At 44.5% G+C, this 10,554-nt stretch overlaps 1 protein-coding gene across 1 annotated transcript; it reads left to right on the top strand.

Annotated features, from left to right (window-relative positions):
• The first annotated feature begins 28 nt into the window (after window positions 1–28).
• Window positions 29–10,531, top strand: LOC127589515 (jupiter microtubule associated homolog 1-like). The gene is made up of 5 exons (XM_052048708.1): window positions 29–236; window positions 2,981–3,123; window positions 8,339–8,493; window positions 9,566–9,596; window positions 9,977–10,531. Exons 1-5 carry the CDS (start codon window positions 181–183, stop codon window positions 10,111–10,113), a joined length of 522 nt encoding a protein of 173 aa, XP_051904668.1. The 5' UTR covers window positions 29–180; the 3' UTR covers window positions 10,114–10,531.
• The last annotated feature ends 23 nt before the right edge of the window (window positions 10,532–10,554 follow it).

The following is a 10,554-nucleotide window of genomic DNA, read 5'->3' as shown; positions in this document are numbered from 1 at the left end:
GAATAACAGTGGGCGGAGTCAGGGTTTGCCGTTACCGAAGCTGCTCTTCTCCGTGGACGGACGGCTTCGGGCTTTCCACATTGTCGGGTGGAGACCACCGCTGTAGATCCCCCTTTGGCTGTTGAGTTTTTTTTCCTTCCCCTATTCGTCGCTTCGAATTCACCGAAGTAGCCCTCGAAGATGACGACCACCACCACCTTCCAAGGAGTGGAACCTGGTGCCAAAAGCAGTTCCAGGTAAACGGCGGCTTTGATTCTATTCGACGGCGGTTAACAAAAGGAGGGGATGCGGCGAACAAAAACGCCTCTTTTTCTTCCCGAGAAGCTAACCCGCTAGCCGCAGTTAGCCTGCTATTGGTGCTGCTGGTTCTGCTGGTGGGGGATTCTCGTGGCTCGAGCTCAACTGTCACCCAATCTTGCTAATTAAGTTAATCCGATGCGCCTTTTAGACTTTAGCTGCTCTGCATGGGATCATTCTGTCTGGGCTTTGTTCAGTAATTAGGTGGATGAGTTTAAGAGTGGCAATAACTTGAGAAAAAATGCTAATCATATTCATGTTTTTTTGGGGGGGCGGGGGGCGTTTCAAGTAAGTAGGCCGAATAACTTTGTAGCGCCTCTCTAGTCAAACTGCTCCAGTATCGTTACTCTTATCTTTCTTCTGTAATTGTGGTTTCAATATCTTATAAGAGTTTGACAGTGCTCTGCAAACAGGAAGAATCTTTTGGATCTGTAAATGTCATTTAACGCAGGAACAGTCCATTGTAGGTCCAGTTCAAACAAAAGACTATTCAATGTGTTTAAAAGTTCATTTTGTAAGTAAGCCGCACTGCAGGGCTACTCATCCAAAAGGTATGCAGTCATATCATAGCTGGAAGTCATGAAGCTCGCCTTCTCACCTCCCACTTGGCCCACAAAACAATGCAAAGAAATGTGCTGTTGCAGTGCAAGGATGAGGAGGGGAGGGTATGACTCAGGGAATAGCAGAAATCAGATTTTGAGAAAGGTGACCTGATCTTTTTTTTTTTTTTTTTTTGCTGAGCAAATCTGTGTCATTTATCAAGCGTTTTGATCTGGCATGTGTAAAAGAGGTGGGGGGTGCTCGGGTGGGGACTTTTGGCTTCTCTAAGCCTCCCAAATCTCTTGCTCTTGCTCCTTTCAAGTCGAATTTACAGCTCATCTCTGTAGCCGGTTGGTCTGAAGGGCTCCTTCCAGATGCAATCAGGCGACCCTAAATGAGGCTCAGCGCTTACCAGGCCACCAAAATCAAGCGGCTGCCTTATCAGACTTGGCGTTTTTGGCCCCACAAACACTCCATGCTTCCACTGGCTGCCCCTCCACCCTAGGCAGTCTCTGTCTGCTAAAGCCATTTCACATTGATGTCATTTGCAGTGTGATTCTAGGGTGGGGTCTGCTGCCAGGCCGCTTAAAGCCTCCCTCTCGCTTTCTCTGTGTCTGTGTGGAAAGCATGAGCTCATCCCATGGCCCGGTAGGTGAGCTCTGCTTTAGCTTTTCCCACGCAAGCCAAGCAGGACAGTCACGGATGCGTAAGAACTGCTTGATAGACAACGCGCATTTGCTGTCTTTCCATATTGGCCAGCAGGGCCTTAGGCAGCTGCTCAGTGTCAGCTGGTGGCTTCATTGACTCCTGAGGAGAGACCAAGAAAAAAAAAGAGGGAGGGGTCCGGTCGCCCTTTTTGTCTTTTGGGTCAACAAGAAAAAAGCCATCTTCCTTATTATTGTTTTCCTTTTGTTCAACTTGTGGTGTGAAGATAACTTCACTTACCAAGTCTATTCAACCAGTGACATATATAATGTTAACTTTTGACCAGTGTTGGCTAATATTAACCCAGAAGAGAGAACATTGGATTCAATGGAGCCATTCAATAATGGAGATAACCGCCCTCGTGTGTCTGTCATTGCAAAAGAATCCAATGGTTGCAGCTCGCCGGAGTCAGGGCAGACATTCTGTGACAGAATGCCTGCCAGCTTAGAGAATCAAAACGTCATAATGTGCAGTGAAACCATGTTTATCGCTGGGGTGGGGTATGCTACAGTCCCACACGGCGTACGTGAAAATCTGCGATATTAAGACACCAAATCGTCACTGACTACTTTTCAGGAAAAAGAAAGTTAGTGTGAAATGGGATAGAAAGCTTTAAGAGACGAATTATTCTTATGCTCGAGTTGTGACCAGAAAATAAGCAACGTGACGGATAAGTACAATTTGTGGAAATAAATCGAATCTTAAATAACTGTTTTTTTTATAAAAACAAGTCCTACTCCTAAATAATAGCAGCACCTCTAATAGATGTGGTTTCTACAGTCCGCTATATGAGGAAGTAAGTCACGCATGCCAGTCTGCATCAACACTATACCACAGTGCAGCGCAACTGTGCCACGTGCCTCATCAAGTAAAATACATCAGACATCATGCTCCCAAGAGATGCCGATTATTAAATGTATTGTGTGCATATCACTGTACTGCAGACTTGTTTTAAGTTAAGAAAACCATTATTAGTCTAACAATGGAGAAATTCCCAATTCACAGTAGCAAAGTTATGAAAGGAAGAAGTAGAAAAACAAAATATAGGAGCTGCTGTAAAGGCAGCCACTGTTAGTTTTGTTAGTCAAAGTTGGCTGTACGCGTTGCTCTGACCAGCCAATCAGAGGACGAAATAAATCAAGAACTGGCTTGCTGAAATCCGATCAGTTAACAGTCCCATTGCTAATATAGTTTGAAGGCAAGTGTTCCAGGTCAGCCCTACAGATGAGGAAGGCATTGTGCAGATTAGATTGACGTGGCAACATGTAGACTGAGCTGAAATCTGATTGGACAAAAAAAAAATCTGACGTTCATAAAGTACTGGAAGCATATGTTCCAAAAGGAAGAGAATTGACCGTTGGGAATTGAATTAATACGATGAAGGACAAAATACTCCACCTGTGAAACATTAAAATGTGGAAAACTTGCACTTCCCCAGGGTACTACGACCGCCAGGCGGTGCCTCCAGCTTCTCCTTCGGCACAGACGAAAACACCACCCCGCAGCGCAAAAACAAGATGGCTTCCAGCATCTTCGCAGAACCCGAGGACCCCCATGCTCATCGAAGGAACAACCCACCCAGTCAGTTCCCTTTTTTTTCCCCCACAGTCATCCGCTCTCGAATGCGCCGCGCTTTCAAGCCGTGTTGGAAAAGTTACAAACGAACAAGTATCACTCCGGATTTTTCCGTTGGAGTAGTCAGAACATTCCACTGGTTTCTTATACCAGAAGAGCAAGTCTGCAGTGCTGGGAGACATGTAATTTGACCTGAGGCTTTTGTTATTGGGGGTTGTGGTGGTGGGGGGGGGGGGATTAGATCAGCCCTCAATGGAAAGAAATCGGTCCGTTCAAGTTTGGGCCTTGTATAGACATGAGCGAGACTTCAGTGACAAAGGCGACGTCAGCTCCCACGATAGTTAGCGCTTGCCTGTTTGCTTCAAAGAACCCAGGTAAGGCGTTGTCCCGACAAACTCTCTTGTTTGTGATCTTCAAGCAGGAACGCTGTACTTTTCCCCAGTTTGCCAGTGTGCCATAGTACTGAATGTTATGCAGCGCTTTCACGAGAATTCACCGCATCACATGTTTTCACTCAAACCTATTTGCAGAAAGGCATGTGAACGGCGGCGGCGCATCTGTTTTATTTGGTATAGAGGTACATCGACTTAAGGTTTTTATTGTATTTGTGTTTTGGACTGTTTGTCCCGGGCTGACGCCATCATGTGTCACCTTCGTTCACGGGGCACACATGTAAAATGTCGTCATGTAAAAATCGTCCGGATTTTCAGTCTTAACAAAATGCCGCACGTACGAGTCCTGCAGTGGCAGAGAAGAGGCTGGTTTTTACTAGATGTCACCGACAGTTGAGCACTGAAGAGACTTTTAAGATTTGTGCTCAAGCTCTTTTCAGTCCTCTATATCGGTTGATAATCCCTTTAAAAAAGCAGACAAGGTGAGGCTTAGACCAGTAGTAAAGAGTCAAACCTCGTTTTTTTGAATGTCTCTGTTCTTGACCAAATCAGTTTTCGACCCAAAAATTTGAGGTTTTTTTTATGGCTCGGATTACGACCGAAAATCAGTTATCAACCAAACTCAGCGCACTTGAATGCACCATTTTACTCTTCTCGCCTTCCTTACACGAGAAAGTGACGCTTCCTCGTGTAGCGTTCCATTGTGACCAGACGTGTTCAACCAAGATTTTTTATTTTTTATAAAGCGTGGTTTTAGTTTTCAAACAAATCGGTTTTCGAACAGCCTTCTGGAACGGATTATGGTCGAAAACCGAGGTATGACTGTACCTCGATTTGTGGGAAAACCTCAAATTGACCATATTTGGACATACGAGGTTTCCGCCCGACAGTGACAATAGCCTTCTTTCTGCTGACATCATTTGACTAGGGTGAAGGCCAAGTTCAGGCCAGCCTTCCTGTACTACTTCCTTTCGACAGGAACAAGTGGGAGATGTTTATTTGTTTGGAAGGTATTTATGTTGGCTTTTCTTGGTGCGTAAATTCCTGTCGGGGTTCACATGGGTTCCATTTTGTTTAAGGACTTGAAGATGCACTTGGCTTTCGAAGAACAGCAAGCAATTGTAGTCTGTTACCTCCAAAGTACAGTGTGTGCGCGACACGGTATGTTTCCAAAATAAACACGCAAACCTGGCAGACTGTGGCGCACAAGAAGGCTTCACCCAGGGCTACGAAGCACTTGAATGTTGGTGGTGATGCAAGTCGTAGCTTGCCTTCCGAAACGGTGTGAGTGACTTGTTTGTTGACGGTTGCTAACTTTAGACCAGCTGTTGGGAGCAGCTGCTCAGCTGAGGCAAATGTCCTCGGGACGCACATTCTCGGCAACCTTCATGAGCCTCCGAAGTGGAGACATACGGGACATACAGTTGCACTTCACACACGCCCAAAAAAAAACTGTGATGTTGGGAAGGATGCGCCGATGCCACTTTTCTTTAGACTGAGCACAAGACAGAGTATAAATACTCCATAATGCCATGATGAGTTAAAATTGGGATGAAAATGTATTTTTTTATCATGAAATTCATCAGCACAAGACACACAGAGTACTTTTTTGCAAAACTTGCTCTTCTCTAACGAGGAGCTGAGCAGTTGAAATTTCTTGAAGGAATTGCAATTGGCATTCAAGTCTACATTTTCATGATGCTGTTCTAGTTTTGACACCTTGCCACCAAGTCGCCGCCTGACAATGATATCAAGATGTTTTAAGTTATGCAAAAAGTATTGGACTATTGACCAGTTAAGAAGTTTACAGAAGCTCAAGTTAAGTTCGGTGATTCATATTGGGGGCTCCAGCAACCCCCGCGATCCTTGTGAGGATTAAGCGGATCGTAAAATGGATGGATTCATATTGGAATGCACCTTATAGTTCGTAATGCATATGGCCTGTTCAAATCTTGTGTAAAAATTATGCCCATTTCATTTTTTTAAGTACACTTTCAGGTGTATTTAAGGGAATATCGGCCCAATAAACACACATCACTTGATTTGGTAGTTGTTTATAAGTTTACCTGAGAAAAGTTTCCCCAAACATTTTGAGAGTACTGGATACTTTTCGGCATTATTATTTAGGTTCTACTTAATGTTGCGGTTGTCTTTCTTGGGTTGGAATTCAACATGGCAACCAGGGCGTCAACCTTGCTAATTATTCATTCATTAATTCATCTTCCGAGCCGCTTGATCCTCATTAGGGTCGCGGGGGGTGCTGGAGCCTATCCCAGCTGTCTTGGGGCAGTAGGCGGGGGACACCCTGAATCGGTTGCCAGCCTATCGCAGGGCACACAGAAACGAAGAACCATTCACACTCACACTCACACCTAGGGACAATTTAGAGTGTTCAACCAGCCTGCCACGCATGTTTTTGGAATGTGGGAGGAAACCGGAGCACCCGGAGAAAACCCACGCAGGCCCTGGGAGAACATGCAAACTCCACACAGGGAGGCCGGAGCTGGAATCGAATCCGGTACCTCTGCACTGTGAAGCCGACGTGCTAACCACTGGACTACCGGGCCGCCCCCTTGCTAATTAGTCACATCTAAAGTCAACATGGCAAAGTCAACTGCAAGTCATTTTAGATCGGCTGCTCCAATCGCCCAAGTTGATTCGTCTTGCATGTTCTCATCTAATCGCGAGGCTCCCACTGGCGGCTCTAAAAGATTTGAAATAAGAAAAATGATGTTTACTCGTTCAAGTCTCAAAGGCACAAACCTGTCATATCATCAACATTTACTGAATTTTATGATGTCGATGTTTTCTCGAAGCTTCAAGCTTGCGGATGATAAACACTTGACCTAATGCACCCAAAGGGGATCTAGAAGTTGAAGTCAAAAGACATCACCGTCATAATGATGCGTTTGGTTTTGTTTTTAATGGATTCATTTCCTCCTCTTGCCATTTGATGTTTGCGTTGCACCTTCCGGAGAATGCCGGTAATGAAGAAACCGTTGTTGTGGAGGCTGCCGACGCGGAAGCTCTTCACTCCATTAACCAGAGTGGCCGGCCACTCCTCTGATTCTTTCACATCCATTGTTCCCAGTGTGACAAAGACGCTCTGTGCCGGCTTTCGGGTTGACTGCCCTGGAGCGATTCCGTAGCATTCGCTGAGTCACTGCCGTTTGGAAGTCAATTCTGTATGTATGGCGTATGGACGTCGCGTTTCCATAAATCTTGGGTTTGAGAGAGGGGGTGCAACGGGAGGGAGAAAAAATCTATAATCGAAAACAGAAACTGGCGACTGTTCAACTGGCTTTCATGAAATATATATATATTTTTAAAAACCTCAGCACTACTGTGTACCAACTTTTCTGCATATAGGTTGCCTCACTCGTAGTTTACAGCGTCCGGGTGTACAGCGTCCGGGTCTGGAGGGGTGACTAATTGCATTAGGCTCCATATTGGAGGACATCTGCTCAAAAGCCTGAATCACCACGGGTCATCTGTCTCAGCTGTTTCCTGTCTAATCCGTGTGTCATAATAGCCAAAAACATACATTTGGATTAAATATAAGACGCTTTGGGCATGATCTACAACAGTTTCTGTAAGCCAAAAACGGGCGCAAACCCAATGGCTTCCAAAGAGGGGAAAAAAAGAGATGAATCCACTCAGCAGCCGGGTTTGCCCTTGGTTGCCATTTGCCGAACTCAGCACTTCATACTGGGCAGACATGAGGCAAATGGATTACCGTATTGGCCCAAATATAAGACGGTGTTTTTTGCATTGAAATAAGACTGAAAAAGTGGGGGTCGTCTTATCTTCAGGGTCTAGACATTATACCCATTCACGACGCTAGATGGCGCCAGATATCATTGAAGCGAACACTGAACTTGACTCTCCAGGCCAAAGTGAACCCCTGTCATAGAAATAAAAATAGCGGTAGCACAAAGAAAAATAAAAATAGCGGTAAGAAGAAAATAATAGAAGAGATGGAAGAAATGGAGAAAACGTAGCGACAATCTGGAGAAAAGTGGGTCAAAGATCGGCCAGGTTAACCGGCAGCCGAGGAGAAGTTATGATGTAATTTACATTTCAAAAACCAAAAGCCATTCATTTACAAATGTGATTGCGCTTTAGTTTACATATTTAAATGTTCCGATATTAAGATTTGAATGAGGCAAAATACCTGCTTTTTTCTCAAATATATTGTTATAATCGTTTGTTTCAGGTGTACTGTCATTTTTTTCTGTATAAAAAATTAATTTGGTGTTCAAAAAGTCTTTTTTCAAACTTGAGTTTGAAAAAGGGGCGGCCGTCTTATAATCAGGGCCGTCTCATATTCGGGCCAATACGGTACTTCTCGATGTCTGGTTTGACATCTTTAAATACTGTTTCTGAAAGGCACTTGCAAACTGACAACGCTGCGTGTCGGCATGGCAGCGGTTCTTGTGGGGAGAACGAGAGGCCACGGGCAGAACGGATGTAAACATTTAGTGATATGCCGGAAACCAAAATTTGTAACATCTCGTCTATTCAGCAATGCACTTTTGGTGCTTCGGGATGATGTTGTCGAAGGGCTTACTTGGAGCCAGTCAAAAGGAGTCATGCCATGTCGCTGATGAATTCTTTTCAACTCTGATTGTCACAGTGATGAGTCATTTCAGGGCACCGTGACAATTGTCTGGTAGCTTGACCAGCTTGTTTTTTGTTTTATAGATGACCTTTCTGTGTTTGTCTTCTCCGAACACTTCCAATTCCTCAAAAGGTCTTCCTCAAACGTGAAAACCATCAAAACGCGCATTGGCCTTTTTTGTCTGAAAACTTGCCGGTTCATTTTCCAGGTGCCACTGATGCCGCCCCGGGGACACTGTGTGGGGAGCCTTCAGCCCCACTGAGACGGTGCCAGCAGCCTATTCTGTTCCCCAAGAACCCTCAGCCAGAGCTCACCACCATCCACAACTCTGGAGCCGCTTTGGTGTGGAACCAAAGACAAGAGGTAACGACACTCGTGACCTGCCTTTGTCTCTCCAAATCAGCGGTGCCACGGATGAGATGTGACAGCTCAGGGAAAACTGCAGCGAGGAAAGGACGGCTCTGTTCTTTGGATAGGATCTAATCCAATTGGCCGTTGGCTTTGAATGTTACAAATGTTAGGGACTGCACCTCAAATAATGGCCCTCCATGTACCAGTTAGTTGCAGGGTTGGCCACCTTGACCCGGGGTGTCAAAATCATTTTCATATTTTTTTTTTTCATTCTGGGACCGAGTCCTGCCTCAAATAATTGACAACCCCACAAAAGTTTTAGAATTGCCTACAGATGACACAAGGTGATAGCAAAGCACTACCTGTGTCTAAATGAAGCTCCCCCAACTCACGTCAGCATACTTCCAGAGCTCCCAACTGTTACAGATTGTCCAAATTTTGTTACGGACATGGATGAACGCTACGTTGTTATTTACGTAACACTTTATTGTTCTGCATATGATTAAAATATATATTTTTAAAATAGGGGTCGTGCTACTCAACAATCAAAAGATGGAAAAATGGTGACATCTTGAGGACCAGTACGCTGGCCCTATGAGGATGAATTAGAAATCTGATTTGTTCAAGAAAAAGTCTCGTTCCCAATGTAGTTATGCTACATTGGCCAACACTCTTTTTTTATTTTATTTTATTTTTTTTTTTTTGAAGGTTTTGGGCAGATTATGCTGACATGGCAACCAGGAGAGGCTGAGATCTAATTGGCTAAAAAAAAGTACTTTAAAAAAACATGTACTGGAAGCGCAAGTACTGCTTCCGATTTGGATGAGAACCGAATGAAATCCAAGTTGACTGTCGAAGGCGACCTGTTTGTACTTTTGCATCTGTTTACGCTTTTTATTCATTTTTTTTTTTTTTTTACACTCCCCATGTTGAAAGGCCATGGTCTCACTGTCCACAATTATGTGACATGATGACAGGGTGTTGTCCCAAGTCTGGATCAACAGGCCGCAGTTAAATGGGTCACTTTGGTTCAGCCGGCCAAGTTTGCTTTCTTACTTGATGTTTTCTCATGTTTTCATGACAGGAGGAGAATGACCAAGAACAAGCCAACAATGGTGAGTCGCTTGACATTCCCCAGACTTTTCATGTATCAACATTCTTCTCTTGGAATGCCAAACGATTTCTTTATAGAGCGCTTGTGGACTTCCCGTTTTGTGGTCGTTATGGTGGGATTGTTTTTGTTTTTAAATGTCAAGTGTCCCCTTAAAGTATAACAATGTTGCTCAATGAGGGCAGCCAGAAGGCAAGAGTGATGATGCATGGCATTTTATTTTCTTGCTTCCAATTGGTCAAGCATGGTCCTGATGTTTTGATATGATGTGGATTCCGAGAACGGTTTCGGTTCAAAACACAGATGTAAAGTCATAAAGTACAAATAATTCCTTCCTACGACGGGTGTGTTGGTTGTGACCGCATTGGTCTTCTCTCTTGACAGGGTTTCCCGACAACGGAGAGACAGAGCAGGAGGAGCAGGAGGCGCCACAGCCCTCCACCCCGTCGGGAAGCGCCAACTCTTCCACCGGCAGCCGAAGAAACCCACCCGGTGGCAAGTCCAGCCTCATCCTGGGTTGAGAGACCTTTCTCCTCTTTGTTTTGTTTTTTTCTTTTCTCTTCAATTTGAACACTTTTTTTTTTTTTTTGAAAGATAGCCACCACCCCCCCACTCTCTGCCGTCACTCTCTTCCTCTTCATCGAGCTGTCACCTCTGCGACGCATGTCCTCCAAACGGTCATGTCCGCCTCATTGCTAACACCAACATAACCTTTTCATCCTTTTTTTCTATTAAAAAAAACTGTTGATAAAAGCACTTTACGTATCTCTGTGCCCTCCTTCCCGCTCGTTGGAGCCCATCCCGTGTAGTGCCGGGGGAAGGCAAGACATTTAGCTCGTCTCCATCTTGTTCGTCCATGTTGTAAATGCTGAAAAAAAAAAAGAAAAAACTGAATTGTTGCGTGAATTTCTAAATACAATAAAGATTGATATGAATTTGCTGGGGCTCTTTTGTATTCCTTC

This window comes from Hippocampus zosterae, chromosome 17 (assembly GCF_025434085.1).
Source record: "Hippocampus zosterae strain Florida chromosome 17, ASM2543408v3, whole genome shotgun sequence".
NCBI classification, from domain to species: domain Eukaryota; kingdom Metazoa; phylum Chordata; class Actinopteri; order Syngnathiformes; family Syngnathidae; genus Hippocampus; species Hippocampus zosterae.
The sequence above is the reverse complement of the archived record's forward strand: the minus strand, read 5'-3'. Positions and strand labels throughout refer to the sequence as shown.